Source organism: Paroedura picta, chromosome 1 (assembly GCF_049243985.1).
Source record: "Paroedura picta isolate Pp20150507F chromosome 1, Ppicta_v3.0, whole genome shotgun sequence".
Classification (NCBI taxonomy): domain Eukaryota; kingdom Metazoa; phylum Chordata; class Lepidosauria; order Squamata; family Gekkonidae; genus Paroedura; species Paroedura picta.
This window is the reverse complement of record NC_135369.1, coordinates 28,430,034-28,457,380: the sequence shown is the minus strand read 5'-3', so window position 1 is coordinate 28,457,380 and position 27,347 is coordinate 28,430,034. Positions and strand designations below refer to the sequence as shown.

The 27,347-nt window shown below is 44.5% G+C and overlaps 1 protein-coding gene across 2 annotated transcripts; it reads right to left on the bottom strand.

The window, feature by feature from the left end:
• Nucleotides 1–1,030: 1,030 nt before the first annotated feature.
• On the bottom strand, nt 1,031–26,888 carry LOC143834413 (uncharacterized). 2 transcript variants are annotated; one of them, XM_077331257.1, is made up of 8 exons: nt 26,779–26,888; nt 14,484–14,569; nt 9,603–9,630; nt 7,779–7,820; nt 6,547–6,577; nt 5,452–5,482; nt 3,806–3,884; nt 1,031–1,620 (listed from the first exon to the last, which is right to left on the bottom strand). In XM_077331257.1, exons 2-8 carry the CDS (start codon nt 14,564–14,566, stop codon nt 1,129–1,131), a joined length of 786 nt encoding a protein of 261 aa, XP_077187372.1. In that variant the 5' UTR covers nt 14,567–14,569; nt 26,779–26,888; the 3' UTR covers nt 1,031–1,128. The 2 variants fall into 2 exon arrangements, with proteins under 2 accessions (XP_077187372.1, XP_077187363.1); XM_077331248.1 differs by lacking the exon at nt 26,779–26,888 and adding an exon at nt 23,184–23,413.
• Nucleotides 26,889–27,347: the final 459 nt, after the last annotated feature.

The following is a 27,347-nucleotide window of genomic DNA, read 5'->3' as shown; positions in this document are numbered from 1 at the left end:
GTGGGAATCATTAAGTGTCTGTTAAATAGAGTGGGACACCCCCCCCCCCCCTACAGGCTGCTGGTAACCCTTAAAGGCCCTCTGGAACAAAACAGGTTTTCACATTGGAATGGGAGGCTGCCCTGCAAGAGGAGGTATCATTCAGTGGTACAACACCTGCTTTGTATACAGCAGGGACCTGGTTCAGTGCCCAGGATTTTCAGTTAAAAGGGTCTGAGGGCAGGTAATGTGAAAGACCTTTGCCTCAGAACCTGGATACCTCGTCCTAGACAGAATAGTTAGTACTGACCAGGATGGTTTTACACTATACAGCAGTTTCACGTGTTCCTCCTGGGGCTTCTGTGGTGATCTCCCTTGGTGGGAGCAGGTGGACCAACCTTCTCTGGTTCATAGCAAACAACCTACTATACTATGGGTCTCAGCAGACTTCATCCAATGAAAGGATGCCAGTCCCCAGGTGGGCTCTGGGCATTCCCTTGTTTTACAGCTCATCTCCAGGTGACAGAGACTAGTTCCCCTGGAGAAAATGGCTGCTTTGGAAGGTGGACTCCATAGAAGTATGCTCCACTGAGGTCCTGTCCCACCCCAAATCCCACCCATTCTCAGCTCCATTCTCAACATTTCCAGGCATTTCCCAACCCAGAACTGGCATGATGACCCTTGTCCCTGATTAAGAAGTGCTCATCTTTTCACTCTGAACAACAGAACAACATGTCCCCAGAATTTATGGATTATGCTATAGAATCACAGAATCGTAGTTGGAAGGAGACATACAGACCATCTAGTCCAACCCTTTGCTCAATGCATTATCAATAGTGGGAGTTGACCACAGGTAGAAGGGGTATGACTCCAGAGAATCAAAGGGCAAGGGAAGAGCAAGCAAGAGAGTCTGGGTGGAGGGGTGTGTGCTAATGATCCGAAAGCGGAGGACTCTGTTCCAGGCATAGATGGCAACATAGCAGAACAAGGTGCCAAGATAAGCGTGGGAGAACAAGATGACTGCAGTCAGAAGAGACTTGGGAGTCTGCAGTCCAGACATAAATTTTAATTCTGCACAATACCCCCCTCCCACATGACATCATCTATCAGGCCACCTTTATCTCATATCCAGCTATCCTTCCCTCCTTCTCATCGGTGGCTGCTCAGGGTCTCCGGTTCTGAATTGGGCAGATCGCTCTGGGTCTCGTAGTGGCTCCGGTGGCTGTGGTGGCTGTGGTGACTGTGGTGACACCGGCACTCCCCGTGATTCCGATGACCTCGATGGTGCTTGTCCGGATGATGCTTATGGCTGCGCCGGACTTTGTTGTCGGCAAAGGCAGCCCCTTGCATGGCTTCCGCTACTGCCATGGCTTTCCGGGCCTGGGAGCTGTCGTACTCAGCCTCAGCAGCCTGCTGGTAGGCCAGGGTAGCGATTTTCGAGACATAGGACAGCAGGTTGTCCTCTCGGGCCTGAGCTGCTTCTGCTGTTTCCTTGGCCTCCTCTGCCCTCTTCTGGGCCTCTAAGGTCTCCTTCTTGGCCTCAGCAGCCTCTATCTTAGCATGGGCCACCTCCAGCTTGGCCTGGATGGTTTCGGTAAGGGCCTTAGTAGTTTCTTTCCTAGATTCAGGATCCTTGTACCTCTGAAAAGAAGCAAGAAGGTGCTGGTTTAGAGAATTAATGCCTTGGGCACTGTAACCTACCCTTCCAGTTTGAGCCACCTGGGGGTCCCCTGGAATTATAGCTCATCTCCAGGCAACACAGATCAGTTCTCCTGGAGAAAATGACTCAATTGGAGGGTGGACTACATAGCATTATACTCCAGTGTTCCTCCCTGCCCCAAATTCTGTCCACTCTCAGCTCCATCCCCAAAGTCTCAAGATATTTCCCAGCCCCCACTGGACACCAAGTATCCTCCATCCCCAAGCACCATCACTGACCAGCTGCCTAGCAAGGTGACATACCAGGAGCAAGAGGGAGGTCCAGGCTACATCAGCGGTAATGTGGCAAAATCGCTTCCCATTGTGTACTGGAAGTGATGTCATCACATTGGCGACATCCTGGCAATTGTCTGGCATTTTGGAAACTCTAATTCCTTAGGAGGCTACACAAGTACATTTTTTCACAACTTCTTGTTGGTCTCTGTCTGTTTTCTAGGTCTGGGGTGTGACAGTCCGTGCAGTATGTATTAGACAAATTGCAAAACACCCACACCTGACTGAGGGAAGCAGTATCTTAACATACACTGGAAAACTTAGACTAAGGCAATGGCCCTGAAAGGTCATTAGCTGACTAACGATACAATGGGCTCACTGATTAATCAGTCAATTATATCACCCTCATCATATGAATAAAGTGCTGGGTTTGTAGACGCTGAATGCATGTATTTCAGGCAGGCCCCATCTTAGAAGAGAGTGTGAGAGAAGGAGGAATGCCCCTTCTCCGATGAGGCTGGACACCGAGGGCGTTTTGTAAGGACTCAGGTTTTGCTTCCTAATTCCCCCGTGTACCTTTTTTTAACAGAGCTAAAAAATTAAAAGAATTCATCTGTCGTCCTAGTAGTGAGGTCGCAAAAATCAAGAAAGTGATGTGAACTTTATTGGTTCAGCTGTCAGTCATTCTCGGTATCATATTAAGAGTTGCCAACCTCCTGGTGGGGCCTGGAGATCTTCCAGAATTACAACTGATCTCCAGATTGTGCAGATCAGCTCCTTTGGAGAAAATGGGTGCTTGGGAAAGCAGACTGTGTGATGTACCTTGCTGATGTCCCTACCCTCTCCAAATCCTCCCTCCCCAGGTTCCACCCTCCCCAGTTCTCCAGGAATTTCCCAACACACCTTAATCATATCCTTGCATTTTTACTACATGTGACTCTTCTTCTGGATTCGCTCTGTGATAACCAGTGCCTTCCAGAAACCACTGTGGAAGGTGCCAGCTATGGCACATAAACCCTTAGGGGGCAGAATGAATACATGTTGCAGAAGACTCAGGTGGTTACAAGAGCCAAGTTCACTCCCACCCCCCAAAATGACTGGGATATACTGTACATAGAATCTACATGCGAAGACATGTACATACATTAGACTGTCTACACACAATTGGGAATCGTGCATTTTCAAGTTTCCCAACTGTGCAAAAAGACTGGATGTTCCCATCTGCACTGGCTTCAGGCTTCTGTTCCAATGAAACAGCTGGGGGAGAAGCCTGCTCCTGTGATCTCTTCCACCTTCTACATTCTACTCCTTCAAACATCTGGACAGGGCTAAACCCTTGAAGGGTTGGACAGGGAGGCCAGGATTAGCTGGAAGTTAATGGTGGCAGAAAAATGAATGGGGAGATGGATCTCTCCCCAAATGTACATAATATGATAATGTATTAATTGAGGTGTCCCTACTATATACATAAATGCAAATGGACTTATTTTAGCCAGACAGGAAATCATATCTTTGGAGGGCAGCAAGCGCAAATACATGGCAATCCCTCTGTCAAAATAACTTCAAAGGGCATAAGGTATGCTTTGTGTGGAACTCAATAATTCTATTGGCTACAAGGTTGGCAGCTCTGGGTGGGAAAATACCTGAAGACTTTGGGAGTGGAGACTGGCGAGGGTAGCATTTAGGGAGGGGAGAAACCTCTGCAGGATAGAATGCCATGGAGTCCAACCTCCAAAGCAGCCATTTTCTCCAGAAGTGATCTCCATGTCTGGTGATCAGCTATAATTACAGGAGATCTCCAGGTCCCACCATGAGGTTGGCAAGCTCTATTACTCAGCAGAATCTGGGGAAGAAAATCACAAACATGGGTTCTACCAAGGTTCAGACCACTCACCAGCTGCTCCCTAACTTCCTTCAGGAAGGCTATTTCAGTCAAGAGAGACCCAATTTCAGTCAGAAGTTTCTCTTTAGACCTAGGCACAAGAGACGATATGAAATAGCCATCATTCCCAAAGAACCCGAGCAGCTAACACCAGCTGTGAGATTAACTTGGAGGCCAACAAATTCATTCTTTAATGTCTCTTCTACCTCTGGGATCATTTAGTCCAAGAGTGACTGGTCACAAAAAGATGTCAGGGCAAGCCAGTTTTAATTTAGGGTTTGAGCTATGGCACTTTGGAGAAATGTGTTTTTGCAGGAGAAAAGGCTCAAGACAGGGGTGATTTTTAATGGACAAGCAGCAGCGGCAGGAGGAATGCTGAAGTTTTTCCTGTCAGCAACTTTCCTGCTAGCAACTTTTCCATTCAGAAGAATGTTTGTTCTTGAAGTTGCTTTTTGCTGTCAAGTCACTAACTTAGGAAAGCCTGTGTCGTTTTCTAGGCAAGAGATATTCAAAGCAGGTTCGTCACTGCCCAACTCCATGTCACAATTCTGGTATCCCTTGGTGGTCTCACTTCCAAACTCTGACCAGGACTGACCCTACTTAGCTTCCGAGATCTAGTGAGATGGGGCTAGCCTGGTCTTTTCAGGACATCAATAACAGAAACAACCAGAAACAAGTGCACACTGTTCCATACATTACAGTTTTGGAACAATTTTATCTCAAAATTAACCACAATGTTTAATACAAAGCAGGAACTAAGTATACTGAAATATTATTATTATTATTATTATTATTATTATTATTATTATTATTATTATTATTATTATTATTATTATTACTGAAATTAGTATTTGTCTGTCTAGTAAAAGCCTCTAAACCAGTAGTTCTCAACCTGGGGATCGGGACCCCTTAGGGGGTCGAACAACCCTTTCACAGGGGTCGCGGCAGGGCAAGCAGCTTGGCCGGGGGGCACCATCCACACAACAGCCTTGCGGGGTAGATCGAGATAGAGCATTTGACTGTCTGGAGAGGTTGAAAAGAGCGAGATCGGCATGGTGGGACAAGAGGCAGAACTGAACTGAGAAACCCCAGAGGGGGAAAAAACAATTTATATACAATCATGAACAATGGATCTTCACTCCATTGGTTGGTTTTAGTTTAATTTTTGTGAAAGAACACTTGCGTAATTTTATGGCTGGGGGTCACCACAACATGAGGAACTGTATTAAAGGGTCATGGCATTAGGAAGGTTGAGGACCACTGCTCTAAACTGACACAACTGAACTACAGCTGCAAGAAGCATTTAATTCCACATAGGATCCTTGTGGGTTTTGTAGTTCAGAGTTCCAGATCAGGGTTGGCTGCCCCTCTGTGCCATCAGAGCCCATGCAGCCAATGATAGCAAGGATTACACCACCTCCTTAGGCCGAGGGAGGCTTCCTGTGAGATTAGCTAGTTGGATATCATGAGTGGCAGAGCAAGGAAACATCAGAGAAGAAGGCAGTTTTCTCTGACATTTTACTGATGGCTACTTTGTGGGAAAAATATACATTGAAAAAGTCTAACATTTCATTCCCTATCCATTGAGCCAAAGATAAAATAAGTAGGTACTGCTATTTCCATCCATTAATTATGGCCGGTACGCTATTGTCACTGACCTCTTGCAGTCATCTACGTGGTAATCTTTTTCTGGAAAGGAAAATGGTCCCATCAATCAAGAGTTGACCTGTTTGCCTGCATGCTGCCTGCAACTTGGACTAGATGGCTTCATGGCCTCTTCCAGTGCTACGATTCTAACTCTGAAGTGCCTCTGAACTCTCTTTACCATAAACGTGAAAGAAAACTGGACTCCTAGAGCTTCGGATAACTCCACATTGTCATAATTATTACCAGGACCTGGGAGACCCAGTTTGGAATCCCTGAGGAACCCTGGGCCAGTCGTCCTTAGTCAGCCTCACCTACTATACAAGCTTGGTGTTGTTGCTGTCAGAATAAAAGGAAGAGAGAATACTGTATACCACATTGAGCTCCTTGGAGACAGGGTGGTATCAAAATGTGACAAATGGATATGTTAAGTTAGAAAAGCACCTGCTTTTGCAAACGGAAGTGAGTATGTATTTGTGAATTTTCAAGTTAGCAGTTTTGGTTTTGGACAGGTTGTCTATAGTGTGAGTTCTGTTAGTTGAGCTGCTCTTTGCTTGAAATAAACTTTAAAATTTAGGAGAGAAAGAGAACAGGAAGAAGAATCTGTTGTTTTTTGTCCCCCACTTTTTACTACCCAGATGAGTCTCAAAGTGGCTTGCGATCACCTACACTTCCTCTCTCCACCACAGACATCCTGTGAGGTAGGTGGGGCTGAGAGAGCTCTGAGAGAACTGTGCCTGACACAAGGTCACACAGCTGGCTGCATGCAGAGGAGTGGAGAATCAAATCTGGTTCTCCAGATTAGAGGCTGCTACTCATAACCATTATACCAATCTGGCTGGAGGGTGTTTGAAGTTGGTAGATACAGATATGTAGCCATGTTTGTCTGAAGCAGAACAAAGTTTAAGTCCATTGGCACATTTAAGACCAACAAAGTAGAGCTGAAGGGGCAAAGGTTATAAGGAAGGTATCAGGATTGGGAAGTAAAGGACCAGAGGGCTCCTGTGCTTCCCAGCTTCATTGGTTATGTTACTCCCAATCCTCCTTTGTCTAGAAAAGAACCACGTAGTCAGTAAGGGATGATGAGCAATAAGAACAAAAATGCTTACCTTTGCTCTGCTGCTGCTTCAGAAAGAGTACCTGCAAAAGACGGTCAATGTCACAAAGAGCGTTCCTGTAAGATTACTGCAAGAGAATACCTGTGCTCAGGGAACACCAGCTCCTCAGTAGGATGGTCTGACCCAGATATAACTGCAGGACCTCGGTGGTGGGACCAGGGAGCAAAAGTCTAGGTGCCCATGTGATGCCATCTGCCCTACTCTGTCCTTGCACCTGGCAGTGAGGGAGCAGGCTGAAAATCATAGGAGGGGAAGAAAGAGATCACAAGAGCATGATGGGAACTTGGGCCATCTGACTGACATTTTCAGCATTTGGCAACACAGAGGGGCACCAGTGTGGCTGAGGAGACACTGTCATTCTATACAGTCACTTCCCCCCTTTCCTGTCTCATCTTCACCAATCTTTGGCTCACCTCACTTCCACTCAGATCTGGTTCAGCACCGTATGTATCATGAAACACATATTCAGGGGAAGCCTATGGATGCTTATTCAGAAGTAAATCCTGCTTTATTCCCAGGTGTGTGTGTGTGATTGCTAGGCTCAGCAACAAGGCCCATATTGTGCTTGTAGAACTATCCAAGTTCGATCTCAGTCTTGCCTAGAGAAAAGGACCTCAAGAAAGCCAATGCTGGAAAAGATGACACAAGACTCGGAGAAGGGGAAGGCAGGACTGGATCAATGGTTATGCTCACTATCTAGGAGAGGTATATATTCATTAGGAGGAAAAGAGAAGTCTCAAGTGATAATGGTTTTTCATAAGGTGTCATCAATATGCATGGCATGAATCCACACACCGAAAGGTCCTTCCTGCAAGGATAGGGTTCACAGTGCAGAGTTGGAAAACACCTGAAGATTTTGGGGGTGGAGCCTAGGGAGGGCGGGTTTTGGGGAGGAGAGGAACCTTTGCCATAGAATCCACTCTCCAAAGTAGCCATTTTCACCAGGGGGAGCTGATCTTGGTTGGATGGAAATCAGCAGGACTAGCAGAAAATCTCCATGTTCCACCTGAAGGTTGGCAACCCTATCCAACAACCTTACACTTTAAAATTCTACACAGGGGAGAAGAGAGAGAGCAGGGGGCGGGGAGAGAGAAGGAGTGTGGAAGTGTTTAAAGAGGGAAAGGTATGTATACAGTTGAGCTGTATGTTCCTTAAGCTTCATTCCAGAAATGAATGAGAAGTTAGCCGTTACGTTCATTAAAAAGAAATCTGTACAAACTTACAGCTGTTTTCAACTGTTGGTTTTCTAACAGCACCTTCTTCAACTGGAAGACAAGGGAGAAAATACAGTGTAGTCTGCTGAACCCCAGAATACTTCCCAGTTTATTTCGGCTTGTGTCTCTGTCTTCTTTGGGCTTTGTCTGAGCCCTGCCAATAAGACAGGCAGGTGATACAGAACCTACTATTACATCAGCTGTTAAGGTTCTTGCCAATTTGGGAACTCAGTTACTCTCTCTTGAAAATTGTCTCCAGGCCAAGTGATCTTTGTAGTCTGGAGATATGCTGTAATTCCAGGGGCTCCCCAGGTTCCACCTGGAAATTGGCAGCCCTGTTAGTCATTTCTTGCCTGAAAGCAGAAAAGATCGATTTCTCTTCTGTTTTATTAAACTTTCTGGCTTGATCACCTGAATTGGCACAGGTGACTTGGTAAGTGGCTATTTTTTACAAAGTGCTAAGGTGTACCTCTCCACTCATAGAACCAACCAGGGCTGCTGAGTGCCAGGCTGCATGTTACAAATTACATGAGCTCACAGTGGGGACTAGCATTCCTGCTAGGCTTGCCAGTTGGCAAGAAGCTTATTGGCAGGGTGGGGCTCTGGGGGAACAGAGGGGCAGAAATGGCATTTCATAACTCTGCAGCCCAACTTCTGGACTGAAGCAGTGTCACTATGTCACGTTGCCACAATATGGCAATGTCACTTTAGGACAGAAATGATGACATGGTAGATGTCTGGCTCCCCCCTCCAAATCCAGCTGCCAAATTTAACAGCAGCTGACAATGGGATGCAAGGATGCCTCCTGGCCACCAATGGGAGGTGGGGGGGGGGTAGAGTTGCCTGATCCAGGCTCGAAAACTCTTGGAGGTTTGGGGGTGGAGCCTGGGGAGGACAGGGGCCTCAGTGGAGTAGAATGCCATAGAGCAGGGGTAGTCAACCTGTGGTCCTCCAGATGTTCATGGACTACAATTCCCATGAGCCCCTGCCAGCAAATGCTGGCAGGGGCTCATGGGAATTGTAGTCCATGAACATCTGGAGGACTACAGGCTGACTACCCCTGCCATAGAGTCCACCCTCCAAAGCAGCCATTTTCTCTATGGGAACTGATCTCTGTAGTCTAGAGAAGAGCTGCAATTCTGTTGAACTTTTGCACTACACTGTTAAACTTTTGGACTTCAGTTTGAACTAACGTACTATACCTGTATGACTTCTGTTTTCACTAATTCTTTGTACCACACCTGTTGAACTTTGGTATACAGATATGTAAATTTACACATTTATTGCTTGCTTAATTATACTTTATATAATATTTTTTCACACTTTGGGAGGCATTAATATTTCATCTTAAGAGCCACTACTACACAGCTCTTTTTCCTTCCGAATCCCCCCCTTGGAAACTGGCATCCCTGGGTGGCATGCAACTGGTAAACAGCAACCCTATAAATGACATTGGTGCATTTCTGATAGCAGTTCTGTTTAGGAGTGCTGCAGAGACCCCGTTCTGATCAGAAAGGCAGCATGGGAGGGGGAACAGCTCCTGCCTCCCACCTGCACGGTTTTCCCAATCGGAAATGCCCTTGGGAGCATTATTTTCCCCATAATACGTATTTTGGGTCTCCAAGAGGACAAAAGTTCAGGGGCCATGGCTAAGCTGCAGAACCGAGAAAGGAATCTGCTGTCATACGATGTTTTGTTTTGGTCTGGAGAGAGATTGCTGCAGGAGAACAGTTGAGTGAAATGGACCAATGGGGTAAACTCAATAGAAGACAACTTGGTGGGACTTTAACCTAAGATTGCTATAGAAACAACAATACAAACATTATTACTTACCATGTTTTCCATTTTTGACACTTTTTCACTAGGAAAAAAATAATTCCAGTTGTTAAAATAAGGGTAGTAGAAAGGAACAGGTCTGCTTGCCTCCATGCTAAAGCAATTACGGAAACAGAAGGGTGGGACCCAGTGAAAAATACAGAATAGTAATTAAACCAAAAGACATTGGGACACCTATAAGGTGATACAAAATCGCTGACCTGACTTCCAACCCCTCTCTAGGCCTTGAAGTTCACTGGGTGATCCAGGGTCAGTAATTGTCTCTCTCCCTCTCTCAGCCTAATCCAAGGCTAAAATGCCCCAAAGAGAAACAAAGGAGCTATTGCATGCTCAATCAATGACTATCCCAGAAAGACGAAAACACTGCAGGAGCTCTAAGAAGCCTATTTGGATGAACAGAGAACTTCAAGAGGAACTAAGAAAGAAAAGGAAAATGTTCAGGAAATGGAGAGAAAGACAGAGCTCTAAAGAAGAGTACCTACAGGTTACTAGGCACTGTAGATCAATCATCAGAAAGGCCAAAGCTGAGAGTGAGCTAAGATTGGCCAGGGAAGCTCATTGTAACAAGAAAAGATTTTTCAGTTATGTGAGGAGCAAACGTAAAGTAAAGGAGGCAATAGGCCCACTGTTGGGTGCGGATGGACAAACTCTAACGGAAGATGCAGAGAAAGCAGAAAGGCTTAGTGCCTATTTTACATCTGTTTTTTCCCACAGGTCAAAGTGTTTAGGCACATCTAGAGATGGCCATAGCCAAAGGACAGTGTCTGGGTGGCAGGTTAACATGGATAGAGAGGTTGTCGAGAGGCATTTAGCTGCACTGGATGAGTTCAAATCCCCTGGTCCGGATGAAATGCACCCGAGAGTACTCAAAGAACTTTCCAGAGAACTTGCACAGGCCTTGTCCATCATCTTCGGAACCTCTTTAAGGACTGGAGATGTCCCGGAGGACTGGAAGAGAGCAAATGTTATTCCGATCTTCAAAAAAGGGAGGAAGGATGACCCGGGAAACTACAGACCAGTGAGTCTGATCTCTGTTGTGGGGAAGATAATGGAGCAGATATTAAAGGGAGCGATCTGCAAACATCTGGAGGATAATTTGGTGATCCAAGGAAGTCAGCATGGATTTGTCTCCAACAGGTCCTGCCAGACCAACCTGGTTTCCTTTTTTGACCAAGTAACAGGTTTGCTGGATTGGGGAAATTCGGTTGATGTCATTTACTTGGATTTTAGTAAAGCTTTTGACAAGGTTCCCCATGATGTTCTGATGGATAAATTGAAGGACTGCAATCTGGATTTTCAGATAGTCAGGTGGATAGGGAATTGGTTAGAGAACCGCACTCAAAGAGTTGTTGTCAATGGTGTTTCATCAGACTGGAGAGAGGTGAGTAGCGGGGTACCTCAGGGCTCGGTGCTTGGCCCGGTACTTTTTAACATATTTATTAATGATCTAGATGAGGGGGTGGAGGGACTACTCATCAAGTTTGCAGATGACACCAAATTGGGAAGACTGGCAAATACTCCGGAAGAGGGAGACAGAGTTCAACGAGATCTGAACACAATGGAAAAATGGGCAAATGAGAACAGGATGCAATTTAATAAAGATAAGTGTAAAGTTCTGCATCTGGGTCAGAAAAATGAAAAGCATGCCTACTGGATGGGGGATACGCTTCTAGGTAACACTGTGTGTGAACGAGACCTTGGAGTACTTGTGGATTGTAAACTAAACATGAGCAGGCAGTGTGATGCAGCGGTAAAAAAGGCAAATGCCATTTTGGGCTGTATCAACAGAGGCATCACATCAAAATTACAAGATGTCATAGTCCCATTGTATACGGCACTGGTCAGACCACACTTGGAGTACTGTGTGCAGTTCTGGAGGCCTCACTTCAAGAAGGACGTAGATAAAATTGAAAGGGTACAGAGGAGAGCGACGAAGATGATCTGGGGCCAAGGGACCAAGCCCTATGAAGATAGGTTGAGGGACTTGGAAATGTTCAGCCTGGAGAAAGGAGGTTGAGAGGGGACATGATAGCCCTCTTTAAGTATTTGAAAGGTTGTCACTTGGAGGAGGGCAGGATGCTGTTTCTGTTGGCTGCAGAGGAGAGGACACGCAGTAATGGGTTTAAACTTCAAGTACAACGATATAGGCTAGATATCAGGAAAATGTTTTTCACAGTCAGAGTAGTTCAGCAGTGGAATAGGCTGCCTAAGGAGGTGGTGAGCTCCCCCTCACTGGCAGTCTTCAAGCAAAGGTTGGATACACACTTTTCTTGGATGCTTTAGGATGCTTAGGGCTAATCCTGCGTTGAGCAGGGGGTTGGACTAGATGGCCTGTATGGCCCCTTCCAACTCTATGATTCTATGATTCTATGATTCTATTCTATGAAACCTATATATACCACCTGGAGTTGCTTGGAGAAGGGACGGGATCAAAATGGAAATGACTGGTTTTTATAACTGACAGGAAGATGGATGAGATTTGGGGCATCCCTGGAAAAGGATGGAAGCATGAGATGATTTACAAGGGTCTGTTGCTGTTCCATAAGCAGATGTGGTTTCAAGATTCAAATATATAGATGTGTGTGTATATACATATGTGTGTGTATATATATGTATATCTTGCAGGTGGAATCTGGGCATTGTCATCATTCTGGGAGATGGTTTCTATACACATTGGTGACTTTCCAGTTTTAATTCAAAATGGACAGCATTTGTAGCATTCATGTCTGAGGAAAGAAAAACTGGAAGGGTGGGGAGTGTTTATTGAAGCTCTGCAAAATGCAGTCGGAATTTGAGTAATAGCTGTAAAATCCAAATTGACATCCTAGTCAGAAATACAACAGATGCTCTAAAACCAAGCTCAATTCTGGGTAATGTTTGGGAGAGACTGGAAGCCTTCTGATTTGACATTCTGGCTCCTTGGTGTCTGGTTTTGTTTCCCAGACAGTGGGGGGGGGGAGGTAGCAGGGGCTGGAACAGCAAGGGGAGGATGAGACACAGAATAAGGAACATGACAGGAACTTTCTCCAATCAGAGGAATTCCCACTAAGCAGAATAATCCAAACAATCTGTGCCATTGGCTGCGTCCTCTCAATGAAATTTATTTATTTTATTATGATTTGATGATGTGCTAGCAAGGTCTCATGGGAACTGTAATCCATGGACATCTGGAGAGCCACTTTGGCCACCCCTGCTTTATAGACTGCCTCTCTCCACAATCGGGCTCATGGCAATTAATCTGCTTGGTGTAGTGGTTAGGAGTGTGGACTTCTAATCTGGCAAGCCAGGTTTGATTCTGCACTCCTCCTCCACATGCAGCCAGCTGGGTGACCTTGGCCTCGCCACAGCACTGATAAACTGTTCTGACTGAGCAGGAATATCAGGGCTCTCTCAGCCTCACCCACCTCACAGGGTGTCTGTTAAGAGGAGAGGAAAGCAAAAGTGATTGTAAACTGCTTGGAGATTCCTTCGGGTACAGAAAAGCGGCCTATGAGAACCAACTCTTCCTCTTTTTCTACAACATAGATTCAAACATTCATAGACAAATGTAAAATGACCTAACAATTAAAACTAACACACAAGCCCCTATCCCCCAGCCCACTGTCCCCAGCCATCTTCAGTCTGGCCTGCAGGATTGGCTGTCAGCCAGGAACACACGGAAAGGAGAGGCAGGAGGCCCTTGTGATGTTAGCCTGCCCCTGGATTCAACCATAGCCCTGGCAGAAGAGTGCTGTCTTACAGGCCCTGTGGATTTGTGAAGAGCTTTCTGGTTCTAGATAAGCCAAGGTCCTTGTTTTATCTTGCCCATAATATTCTGCCACCTGGCACTATGTGCATGCCAACTAGTACAGTGGTTAAAGTGCTAGAATAGTATTTGGGAAATCTGGGTGGAAATGCCAACCCTGTATGAAGTCCAGTGGGTTAGTCAGACTCTCTCAGCCTAACCTACCCCCCAACCCACCCCGAGTCATTCTTTTGGTGGCAAAATGTTTTTAGATAGACCTGCTCCAGTTGGTTCTCTATGGAATGACGTTATGACAACACGACCACAAAAGTAACAACACATTTATTAAGAAATTACTAGCAATTACTGGTGAGGACATAAATATAAATACTGCATAAAGTGCTTAAGGGAGTAAGCATTGAAGTTTCAAGGGGGTGGCAGGCACAGTGGATGAGTGATAGGGTTGTGAGCGTCCTGCATTGTGCAGTGGGTTGGACTAGATCAGGGGTAGTCAACCTGTGGTCCTCCAGATGTCCATGGACTACAATTCCCATGAGCCTCTGCCAGCATTTGCTGGCAGGGGCTCATGGGAATTGTAGTCCATGCGCATCTGGAGGACCACAGGTTGACTACCCCTGGACTAGATGACCCAGGAGGTCTCTTCCAACTCTATGATGCTATGATTCTATGAGTAATGGTGTAGAAATGCACTTGAGTGATAGGCATTCGTACCTGCTGCCAGCAAGGTTGAAAATTTTCTTCCTCCCATTCTACCAAAGGGGGTCCCTCCCTCTAGTTTGCCAAGGCATGGGCTGGCAGACTGCACAGTTGGAGGAACAAAGGAACTGAGGCTATGGCTTATGCATCCTCCTGCAGCAACAAAGGGCAACACTTTGCTTGTACCAGCAGGCAGGTTCCTACCTAAATTCTAGTTTTCCATCTATTTGCAACATTTATACCATGCTTTTCTCTGCATGGGGACCCCAAGCACCTCACAACATCATTGTCCCTTCTTCCATTGTATCCTCACAGTAACAACCCTGTGAAGTAGGCTAGACTGAGAGACTGACTGGCCCAAGGTCAGCCAGCAAGCTTTCATGGTAGAGTGGGGATTGTGTCTCCCTCATCTCAACAATTCAAAACATTACTCTTACCTGTCGGAGGTCTTCTCGCTTCCACTACAGGATTCTTGCTCTTTGCTTATATAGTCCAGGTCAGGTTTTGATCTCCTGTCCATTCTCTAGAGATAACAAGAAGGTATCAGTCACACAAAGGGTCGCTTGGCTTGTGAATTAAATCCCAGAACTCATGCTGTTTCTTGTTATCTTTTCATCTAGCCTAATAGACAAGTGGGACAGGATGCACTGGTTCCAGCAGGTGTCATGTAGAGGACTCTCACTGTGGCCAGCCTTGCCAGCTCTGGGTTGGTAAGAACCTGGAGACTTTGTGGATGGATCTGGGAATGGGCAGGATTTGGGGCAAGGAGGGACCTCAGTGGAGTATGTCATAGAGTCCACCCTCCCAAGCAGCCATTTGTCCAGGGGAATTGATCTCTTTAGCCTGGAGATGAGATATAATTCCAGGGGATCCCCAGATCTAACCTGGGGACTGACATCCCAAACTATGGCCTAAATGCCACTGCCTACCTCATGTAGGGATGCCAACTCTGACTTGTAAAATTGGTGAAGATTTGAGGGTGGAGCTCAGTGGGGGATGATGCCAATTCCTCTGCTCTCCAAAGCTGGGCTTCCATCCAGGGGAATTGATCTCTGTTGTTTGGGGAGCAGTTGTAATTTTGGGAGATGTTTGGGTCCTACCTGGAGGCTGGCAGCAGTTGCAATCAGAGAGTAGCTTTTCAAAAGTGTGGGGAGCAAATTTGCTCCAGTTAAGACCACGCATTTTTGTCCTAATTATGTGCATCTTGTGACAAATAAAATTGGCCTCATCATCATCCAGGTTCTGCGTGCATAAACTATAATCATCATCATTCGAAATAATAAAATGCATAGGTTTGCTGCCCCCACAGGTCCATCATGTCATGAAAAGAGAGAAAGGAGAAGAGTCTTGAAAGGAAGGCGGGGGGAGCTTCACGCCATCTGGGAGTGAGTAATTAAAGAATGCAAAAGGAGCTGGTGAAATGTGGATAGCAATTATATAACTGTAGTTCCTGTAAAATTAGAAATATCAAAATTATGGTTGTTATAATTAAACTAAAATGTTATAGTTAAATTACTATAAAACAATCACCATTAAATTATCCTCTGGCTTGTTTTATGTGGCAGCTTAATTTTCGTGCCGCTGTCGGCCTTAATGTATAGGTAGTTTCCAATCTCCAGATGGGGCCTAGAGATCTCCCAGAATCATCCAGATGATAGGGATCACTTCCACAGGAGAAAATGGCAGCTTTGGAAAGCAGACTGTATGGCCTCATGCTCTGCTGAGGTCTTCTTCATCCCTAGCCTTACTCCCCCACATCTTCATCGTCCCCCAAATTTGCAGGATTTTAACAACCCGGATCTTACAGGAACTTGTGTGTTTCAAACAATATTGGGTAGTTTCTCATTATCTTCTGGTGTCTACATTTTCAGGAGGAGGGACACAATTTTTGCTTCATTATCCCAGAAACCACTAGGGCATCCCAAAACTGGATTTGCACTCAGTACCAAGTAATCTTGTTAAATCTACAATGTCTAGGGTTGCCATCTGCCAGGTGGCTTCTGATCAGTTATCTCCAAATGACCAAAATCAGTTCCCCTGGAGAAAACGGCTGTTTAGGCATTCTAGGGCATTATTCTAGGGCACTGGCAGTCTTCAAGCAAAGGTTGGATACACACTTTTCTTGGATGCTTTAGGATGCTTAGGGCTGATCCTGCGTTGAGCAGGGGGTTGGACTAGATGGCCTGTATGGCCCCTTCCAACTCTATGATTCTATGATTCTATGATTATACCCTGCAGTGGTTTCTGGTCTTCATATTTATCATCATCAACATCATCAGCATTATTTTCCTGCTATACACTGCAGAGTCTGGTATTCTACCACCAGGTGCATGTAACACATGAGTCAAAGGACGTGTGATCATACCCACTGGGCACACCTCTGGCTACACACATGCAACTATGCATGCATTCAGTTGTGCAAAGCCTACACGTGCATGGGTCTCTGCATGTTTCCTTGAGCCATTGTGGTCAGTGGGAAAGGCAGATTAGTAATTTATATCAACATAAACATAAATACATAATAAATTGGGCTTGCTAGATGTTCAGCTATATATGTGGATGTCCAGGGGCAGGATGGGTCCCTGTAGACATTACACTCCCCACTGGACTAATAGTAATGCAACACACATACACAAACCCCAATCCTTCTTCTGGACATTCATTTTTTTCATATGGAAGGAGGTGGGTTTTTATCTCTCAGCATCTAGGATTTGATAGGCTATCAGGATAAAGAAATTAAAAGCCAAAGTTTATGAACACTTGAGATGTAGATTCACATGCTCCAAAATCCAATTTTTGTTCCAGCCTAGAACTAGAACACCTAGGAATATTTCAAGATTGGTGAGTAAAAAGCAGCTTTCTGGTTACAACTTACCACCAAACATAGTAATCGTAGCTCATGAGGTATTAATCAGCATTTTCAAAGACAGGACATAATTGGACCAAAATGACACACTTTTCATTTGTTTTCTATTTGTCAACGTTATTGACTTCTAAAAAGGATGTCGAAATCCTGGCCTCCCTGTTCAAAACAACAGCCAAATTTACACCAGAATCTAACATATAAATGCTCTTGCTATAATAAGGAAGTTGTTTGGAGCTTGTTTTGAGGAATCTATTCTGGATTTAAATGGTTTTATAGTATCATTTTATAGTTTTAAATATATTGTTCTGCCCTGAATATTATTTTTATTGTTGTTGTTATTAAAACTGACAGCATTTTAAATAGCAGAACAAGAATTAAAACTAAAATGAACCAGTCTGAACTATTTCAACTCCTCCTCCTCTGGTTCATACATATTTCCCTTCCTAATCTACTGGAAACATTAAGAGAAAGTGGTGAAGGAGGAAAGAAAAAGATCTGTCAGGGAGGGGAAAGGACTGGATCACAGTTTAAGGCAGTAGGGTAGTTGTTATACCCTTCTAGGTCCATTGACTTCCATGGTCTCAGTCAAAGCTGTACCTTCATTTAGGACCACACTGAGATGCTCTTACACCAGCAACTTTAAAAAGATCTGTTCCCAAGTTATTTAGCTAGTATTTAGCTATTATGACTGATCTCCAGATGACAGTTCTCCTGTAGAAAACTACTGCTTTGGTGGATGGACTCAGTTTCTTTCCAGAGTAAGATGGCTCCATCCTTGCCCTGAAAAAGACTTCATGCCGCTGAGTGGAGTGGTGGGATCCAGTCTTTTGCCACCGAAGCAGTTCTAGAAATCCATTCTCTAATGCCTTTTGGGAGGCCCACCCTGCAGGAATACTCATTAAACTTTCACCAGTGCCTAGTAGTCTAGGGTAGACTGGTCTGGCCTAGTCTGCAAGCCCATGACCTTGATATGTTCTGTTGAGGACATCTCACATATAGACAGAAACCAAAGATGAAGTTTTGTTTTATAATTCATGAGGTTATATGTATGCTTTGGACTTGGTGAAGGAGGCCCTTGTTGCAAATTTGTACCAGGCCCATAAAAGTCATGCTTGGACCCTGTCTAGCTGAAGGTGAAATTGGTGAGGACTGGCAGACCAAGGCCTCTCTGACTTCCTGCTTCCTGCCAGAATGTTGTAATTCAAGGGCACAGATGTACCAGATTAGTCTGTGGTGAATTACATGGCCAGCATCATTCATTGTCAGTGATCCCACACTTAAAGGCAGTGTGGTCTAAGCAATATCTCAGGGCTGACTTAATCTTAGCTGAAGATCGACTGAGGCATTTCTCCCCCTGAATTCCTGTGACGACTGAGGATTGTTGTTTTGGCTGGAATGCTACTCGATCCTGGCTTCTGTACTTCCTGAATTTGCCTTAGATAACTTCTGTGTTGCTGTTGGCACAAAGGGGATGGCAGCCAGCTTGTACCAGTTAGCCCCGGCTGAGTGTTTGTCTTTCTCCTGGGCAGGTGCTTACGATAGGGATGCTAGCCTCCAGGCGGGACCTGGGGATTTCCCAGAATTATCCGCAGAGCACAGAGATCAGTTTCCCTGGATAAAATGGATGTTTTGGAGGGTGTCCTAAGGCTTTGTACCTCACTGAGGCCCCTATCCTCCCCAGGCTCTGTTGGGATATGCAAGCTCTGCAGTGGGCATAACTGAGCAGAAAATAAAGGGTATTCTGCGAAAGGCACTGGAGGACGCATATATTTAACATAAACAGAATAGGAACTTCCTGATGGTTTTCAAATTATCTTCTCCAGTGTCCTGATAGGCTCAACAAGAGGCTTCCTGTTCGTATGAGCACCCTTCCCTCTTCTTGAAACTAAGAATGACTACAGACAAAGTGGGCTAGATAGTTCAGTCTTTTACTATACATAATTGTTTTTCTTCACAATAATGATTTAAAAAATTCTTTAGGCAATCTGGTGCTTTGCTCTCTCTGCACATTCAGACTCTACCAACCAGCTCCACCTTAAAATCGCCAAGAGTTTCCCAACTTGGATCTGGCAACCCTCCCCTTCCCTTAATGTAGGGTTACCGGTAGGGGGTGGGGCTGAACCTGGTAACCCTAGCTTAAGGCCCGGGTATGGCCAGAGAGGAGCATCTTCAGCAAGAAAGGGCAGTTGTAGGAGGATGGCTATTAGCTAGGATTGCCAGTTCCAGATTGAAAAACACCTGGAGATTTGAGAGGGGGTGGAGCCTGAGGAGGGCAGAGTTTGGGGAGGGATTTCAATGGGCTATAATGCCACAGCGTCCTTTTTCCAAAAAAAATGACCATTTTCTCCAGGCGAACTGATGTCTGTCACCTGGAGACCAAATGTAATTCCAGGAGACTGCCAGCCACCACCTGAATGTTGGCAATGGCAACCCTAGTGCCAGCTTGTAAGATCCAGCCTGAGTGCTTCACTTTGTCTCCAGCTGCAGGGATTTGGGCCTTTTGCCCTTAGATGGAGAGCTGCAGCCTGAAGCCAGAAGGAAGCTCTCATGGCAAAAGAGAGAGACACCCACAGACAAGAGCCAAAAACAGACTCCCCCGCCCTCCCGCTGTTCAATTGTTTTTGTATAGTTGCATTTTTGGTTTTAGCCCCTTTGGATCTTCATTTGAAAGGGCTGCCAACTCCAAGTTAGGAAATTCCTGGAGATGTGTTGTTGGAGCCTGAAGAGGGTGGGGCCTAGGGAGGAGAGAGACCTCAGTGGGTGTAGGGTCATATAGGCCACCATCCAAAGGAGCCATTATCCCCTGGGGAGCTCCATTGTCTGGAGATCAGCTGTTATTCCAGGTCCCCAGGCCCCATGTGGTGGTTGTTAACCAGGGCATTTGCGGAGAAAAGCAGAATGTCAATGAATGAATGCATAGAACAGCGGTTCCGATGTACCGAGTATATCAGGGCCAAAATGGGATTCAAGGCAATGTTGAATTTGGATGTACTGCCAGAGAATGTTCCCAAAGGGAGGATAGATTCTTGCAATTGGATTAATGTTTTAAAATTGGCATCTGTGTCAGTCGGCTGGCTTATTTATTTTCCTGTCCCTTCCCCAAGATCGCTTTGCCACCAATTTTCTCTTGAAGTTGAATATTCCTCCACAAAGGCAACATCTCATAGGAAGAGGGTTGAGAGACCTCACGGCAATAACAGTGAAGCAACATAATGGCAGGGATAGGGGGCATGGGATTGAGGGGGCTCAAGGTAGGTGCCCACGGCCACATGAATGCCTAGGGACAGGCTGAGATCGCATAGAACTGATTGGGGGGGGCATGGAAGAACTTCATTTTGAGCCCCCCTCCCCCAATTAACTTTGCTTCATGTTTTATAGTTGATCCCTGCAGTGTGAGCACTTTAGTAAGAGAATTCTTCTGGTTATCTGTCATTTATGTAATACTTTATTCTTCTGTCTATGTGAAACACTGTTTTCACTATCAGCAGTAACAGGGATTGCATAGCATATCTACAGCAGTTTTTACATCTAGTGGCAAAAGTTTACCAGCCTTTTTCCTTGTCTCACAGTATGTCTGTTTGATACAACAACTTCTTCATAAGAATGCAGTTTCTTAGTCTGACAGCTTGTCTTGACTGGAGCATCGAAACTGACAGACAGATGTTGGGGATTTCTTAGAATTGGAGGAGAGTTTACATTTGGTTTCTAAGGTGACAAATTGTTCTTGCCTGATTTTTCCCCTAGCACACAGCGTGAGAGATGATAAATCCTCTTAAATATGTGTTTAGCATTTCCCAAAGGAATGACCAAGAACTGTTTTCTATTATATTTGTTTTCAAGAATTCTAGAAAATGTACTTTCCTGTCATGATCTGGAAGAAGGCCTCTCATTTCAGAGGAAGGAGGTATTTATAATCTCTCAAGATGACTGGATAACTTTTTTGATATATGTGATTGTAATATGCAAGTTCTTTTTTCATTTCTGTATCTCCTTCACATCTTCACTTAGTTTCTCCTTCTCATCTTTAGTTTTCTTTAAAAAAATAATGATTAGATGGGTAAAACCAGAGATAACGCATACTCCAATTTCATATCCTGGGACTGGTCAATACAATAAAATCTGAGGGCCCTAACAGAGCTACCAATGTTTCACAGGGCCTGTTAAACAGAGCTCTTCTGCCAGGTCTTTGGTTGAGGCCAGGTCCTTTAAGATCACTGACTCCCTCCCCCTCAGGCTACGCTATGTCATCAGACAAAACCTTTGTGGACAACGGTGGGGAGGACTGGAGGGTTTTTTTCTGCCATCTGGGTTCTTGGGTTTAGGATTGGGGGTTTTATGGGATTTTATAGGGTTCAATTATGTAAGATGTCTTGAGTCCAAGAAGGAAGGCAGACTAGAAATTGAATGAATGAATGAACGAACGAACGAACAAAAAAACAAATTAGGCATCCAGGAAAGAGAACAACCTCATCCCAAACCAAACCTAGTCTTTCCAAAGGCAGGTTTTGTAGGGCCCCTGCAGGGGCTCATGGGAATTGTAGTCCACAAACATCTGGAGGACCACAGGTTGACTACTCCTGCTCTAGACTGTAATCAGGCAATGGGACTGACCTTCATAGAAGCAAGTATCTCCAACCTTCATGCTGTCTATAATAACCAACCTACAAGCTGAGGTTATGTGGGGGCCTTTGGACCTTATGTCAAATCTGTGGGTGAACAGTCTGAAAACATTTCCTCCCAAGTGTGCATACACATAAAAGCTTACACCTTGAATAAAACTTTGTTGGTCTTAAAGGTATCACTGGACTCAAACTTTGCTCTGCTGCTTTAGACCAACACAGACAACGACCTGAATCAAGTAATAGATCTTTCAATTTAGATGCCTTCATTTATATTGGAATTGCTAATTGGTGGGTTTGCCCTAATATCACATGACCAGTGTTGTGTATGTGGATCTACCGAGGACCGAGCTTGAGGTATGAGGCAGGATTCAGGCAGAACCAGTCAATGAGCTGCTAGGATTCCCATCTGCAAGATCCAATTGATTTAAATCAATCACATTTGATCTAGCCAATCGTGCATGGTCACAGGTGATTCTATTGTCCCTCTTCTCCCTTAGCTTCTCTTCAAATCTACCAAGAGCTGGCAACTCTTTCATGTCATTTTGGTTGGTCTGTATGAATTGTATTGCATACCTTTTGCCATTATTTTTTTCAAATTGGCACTTGTGCTTACATCAATTACAGATAAATAGTCTGAACTGGCACAAAAATTGTGCACACGTGCAATAAAAGAAATAAGAAACGTCCATAAATGACATCCAAAAATAAAAAGGCACAGAAACCAAAAAGGACATGTTCAGACATCCCTAATTAGAGCGCTATATCTAATATTGTGGTACATGGCACTTACTATACAACGGCAGCAGGAAAGGGAAGAGGAGGACTAGAGTGTTTGGAGGTACAATGAGGAAGGATAAATTACCTCACTTTTAAAAAATGCACAGAAGAACAACATTATTGTTAATAACCATTAATGGAATCATTATCATTAATAATCATTGTGTGAGTTCCAGGTAGGATGACCTTTCTAGGACTGTGTCCAGCACCCATGCACATAACTACATGCCCATGAGGAGACTGAAGGAAATAACCAATAGAAATGCTAGGAGCAGTGAAGGCAGTAAGAAAAGAGGAAGACCTAGCATGAGAGGAATTAATTCAGTAAAGGAAGCTATGGCCGTCAGTTGGCAAGACCTGAGTAAGATTATTAACAATAGGATGCCTTGGAGATCACTGATTCAGAGGGGTGTCATAAATCTGAAGTGATGTGATGGCACATACAATCCATATAAATATGGCTAATCAAAATTAGCACTTATACTAGGAATAATCATGAATGGCAATCAATGAAGGTGATTCAAGCTATGTTTAGGCATGCTCGTGACATGTCCATTTGCTAGTGTTGCCTGCTCTGGGTTGGGAAATTCCTGGAGATTTGGGGGATGGAGCATGGGGAGGGCAGGTTTTAGATAGGGGAGGAACCTCAGGGTGGGGTATGGCTTCATTGTCCAACTTCCAAGGCAGCCATTTTCTCCAGGGGAACTGGTATTTGGAGCCTGGAGATCAGTTGGAATTCTGGGAGATCTCCAGACACTGCCTGAAGGATGGCAAACCTATTACTTGCATGTACATATATATATTTGCATAACCCCTTCTGTACCAAGTTATAATTGAGGGTTCTTTTAAAAACACACATACACCCCACTTGCCTTGAAACTTGATTTGCTTTCCTTGACCGGGAGAGGCAAGTAGACTGGAGTGAAGAATGTGCAAGAGACAAAACATGGCTGCGAATTACAATTGCGGAGGCGGCGGTGATGGGAATGTGAAGTGCGGCAAAAGTTTTCATTGCTCCTGAAAGGTATCATTTAGCTTGACATCTTCACCCTCCCCTTAAGCTCTACGAAGCAGGAGCTGCAGGCATGGCAGTTGGTTTCCATAGCGACACCTCGGGGACCACTGAGACCCCAACATTCTACGGGTGGCTGGAGCAGCCACTGGACTGTCCCCCGAATAGGGATACCCCCTTAGCATTGGTGACAGAAAAGGAAAGAGAATGAGAACGAGAATGGGGAAGTAATCACAAAGGACACTTGTCAGCCAGAAGGCATTCGGTGGGCTAAATTAGATTTGCATTCTAGAAGATGAAATCTTTTTCCTGACAATTTGCTGCTGCCATTTAAATACGAAGAATGTCCCCATTTTTTAAGGTAGTTAAATAAACCTACGGGATTGGTTAAAAAGTATTAATGGATAAAAAGTGGAACATGTAGCAAGTGGCATAGCAAATTATAATAAAGCATGGCACTTTAAAGATGAATTTTTAATGGTGTAAGTTTTCATTGGTTAAAGATGACTTTCTGGGTTGGAGAAGTGGTTTTGGTTTGCAAAGATATAAATCCCAAAAATAAATAAAATGAATAAAAGGGTCTTTCTAAGATAGGCACAGCTTTACTATCTCTTCCCCCTCTTATAGATCCTTACAGTAGCCGGACAGGAAGGCCTGGAGGATCATTGTCCATAGGTCGCGATGGGTCGAACACGAGTTCGCATCTAACAACAACAACAGTAGCCTAGATGTGGGGTGGCAATTTTGGGCAGGAAAATGCTGTAGGGGGACAGTTCAACCTTCCATTCCCTGGCACTACGGTTTCAGATTGCTCTCCCCCACAGCTTTTTAAGTTCAAATAATATGTTTCAAATAATGCAGAATTCCAGTCACTGAGCTCAAAAATTAAATTTGGACCTTAATCTTTAAGATGAATGAGAGACATAAGAGTTGGAAGAAGCTTTGGAAGCCATATAGCTCAGCCTCCATCCCACTGAAGAGACACACAACTAGAGCACCGCTGGCAGATGGCTATCCAGTCACTGCATAAAGACCTCCAGTGATGGAGAGTCTACCATCTTCTGAAGAAATGTGTTCCACAAAGTCCTTCGCTGTATTACTTGAACAGATTAACACATTGACAATTCCACTGGAATAGAAAACTAGATTGACTTGGAAATTAGTCTGTGTGTAGGCAGGTTAGATTAATGAAATTCACTCCCTATAGGGCTGCCCTTGAAGGATGTTGATTGGCACACAGTGTAGCTGGAAATGTGCTTGCTGGGATGAGTTACAGAGAGCACATCTTGGTAGTCTTGAAATACCTGCAGCAGTTGCCAGTCTGCTTCTGGGCACAGTCCAAAATTCTGCTTATAACCTATAGAGCCTTATGTAGCTGGAGGCAAATGAATGAATGCCCTCTGAAGATTGGATTCAGAGGTTTCTGCCCCATTCCTCTCAAATGATGTGAGTGAAGCCCACAGGCAGGGCCTTCTATATTGTAGCTCTGCAGCTGTAGAATTCCCATCCCAAAGAAGTTAACACCAAGCTGGTTGAGTTTTAGGCAGAGGCACAAAACATTTTCATTTTAGTTACTGCCGGGGGGTGGGGTGGGGGGAGTGAGCTGCTTTTCACACTGCCCTTATGCTGAAAATTTCATGGAAGAAGAAGAAGAAGAGTTGGTTCTTATATGCCGCTTTTCCCTACCCGACGGAGGCTCAAAGTGGCTTACAGTCGCCTTCCCATTCCTCTCCCCACAACAGACACCCTGTCAGGTGGTGAGGCTGAGAGAGCACTGATATCACTGCCCGGTCAGAACAGTTTTATCAGTGCCATGGCGAGCCCAAGGTCACCCAGCTGGTTGCATGTGGGGGAGCGCAGAATTGAACCTGCCATGCCATATTAGAAGTCCGCACTCCTAACCACTACACCAAACCGCACGAGGAATTTGCCCCCAGGACAGTCTCTTATTGCTGCTTCTGCATGATGTTGTCAGCAACCCAGAGCCCTCAAGTGGCTGACACAAGTTTTCTCCAGATTTGCTCTGCAATGAGGAAAGTTGCAAAATCATGCTTTGCCACTTTTTGTTGGCTTCCAATTGGGGAGCAAGCGGGGAAAAGCCTGTGTGAAGGGAGAAATGCGCAAACGTCTCGGTAGCATTCTGCCTGACCTCGCACCCATCCTCCCCTCTTCTTTTCTGGATCAAACTTTTTTAAAAAATGGTGCGGTCGCTTTGTTGCAGGACCACAAAGCTATGTACCCTATGTAAAAACAAAATGTTCTACTCATTGTGCACTGTGATTTTGGGATTGGGCAGCCTGTTTGTGTTTTTTGGTGGTGGGGTATGAATGGGAAAATGGGGGGGGGGGAAGTGATGAAGTAGCCCACTCCATATCAGGTTAATGTCCAAGCTCTTTGTTTTAAAACTTTACTGTGAAAAATCACTCAATCATTGAGGTACAGTTACCATGACCAGCCTATCACAAATCCACCCGAACATAAAGAGAGACCATTACACCAAGAATCCCAAAAAGAGATCTAAGGAAGGAATGGGTTATTGTTGTGGCATGATCCCACAGCAACAAACAAGTGTAAGTTTTTTTTAATTGCTATTTTGTTGTGGCATTTCCCTATAGCAATGCAGAAGTGCACTTTAAAAAAAATTAAAAATTAATTTTGGGGCTCGGGGGGGGGGGGGGTGGACATTTGAACCTCCAAAACAACCATTGTGCAGAGATTGGTGCCTTGCAGAAATTGACAAATGGGGGAGCAGGAGGGAGAAGTTCAGGTTATTCTCACTTTCTGCCTTGTCGGGAGGCAAAAAGCAATGATGAGTCGGCAGGAACGAAAGGAGGGGTCTCCCGTCAGGAATTTTGCAAACGCGCAGCTTCCAACCACACGTTTGTGAGCAGGGGGTGGCACGAGTTTTACGCCTCTGTGTGGAATTGGGCATGGTCTTTCTGACACTGATTTCTTTTTTGGTGGTCATTCTGAGATTTTATTGCTGGCTTTAATTAAGACAGATCTAAGAAAGTTGGGAAAGAGATCACCTACTTGCTTTATTGATATTTTATTGATAATCTTTTGCCAATTCAGACTGATATTTTATTGTTATTAAAAACGGTTATGTTTTCTTTATAAACGATTGGCTTTTAATCTTTGTTACCTGTTTCAAGAGTAACTTTAAAGATATGATAGACAGATAGATAAACTCAATGAAACACACAGTGCCACTTTCAACAGCATTATCCTCTTCGGGACCAATCAACGTGAATGGACTTAGAAGGGTGTAATTCTTTGGGATTGCACTGCATACACAGTAACACATCTTGTCTTTCTATTTATTACAAATTTCAGCAGATTAAAATGACCAACACAATGTATGGATTTAACATGCACATATATAGAAGAAACTGAATGAACTGCAGGAGCGAAAGAATGAGAGAATAAAAAAGAATGGCAAATGAATCTACTACCAGAGACTGCCTCCAGTTCGGGTCTTGCCAAGAGCTTTTGGTTTAGGAGTTCAACAGCCCACAAAAACGGTTCTCCGTCTGAACACTCTAGTAGTCCAGTACTTGAGAAGGTGCTTGGCAACCTGTTCTAACTAGGCATGACATCATACATAACATCATAAGGCAATTCAGAGTGAGTGAATGTCTAGCAATTTCTGTGAATGGAATCAAAGGAAATCTAGGTGATTCATATCTGATCAGATGCCTTCTATTCAGGAGCACTTTTGAATACTCGAAAGGTTATTATTCCTTTATGCAATTTTCCCTAAACAGTGTTATTGAGAAATGAGATAAATTTGCAAGAGCAAAGCTGCTGGTAACTGTACACAATTTTGGTTCCTTTCAAAGTTACTTAACAGTGCCAACCTGAGCAGAGTTATACCTTTCTAAATTCATTGAAGGTTCTAACTCTGCTTAATATTACACTGAAAGAGAAGCAAAATCAGGTTTGTTAAAGGTCAATTTCAACTTGGTTGCAAATAGAACAGTGCATTTATCTAAATGTTTTTATTTAAAATATTTATACCTGC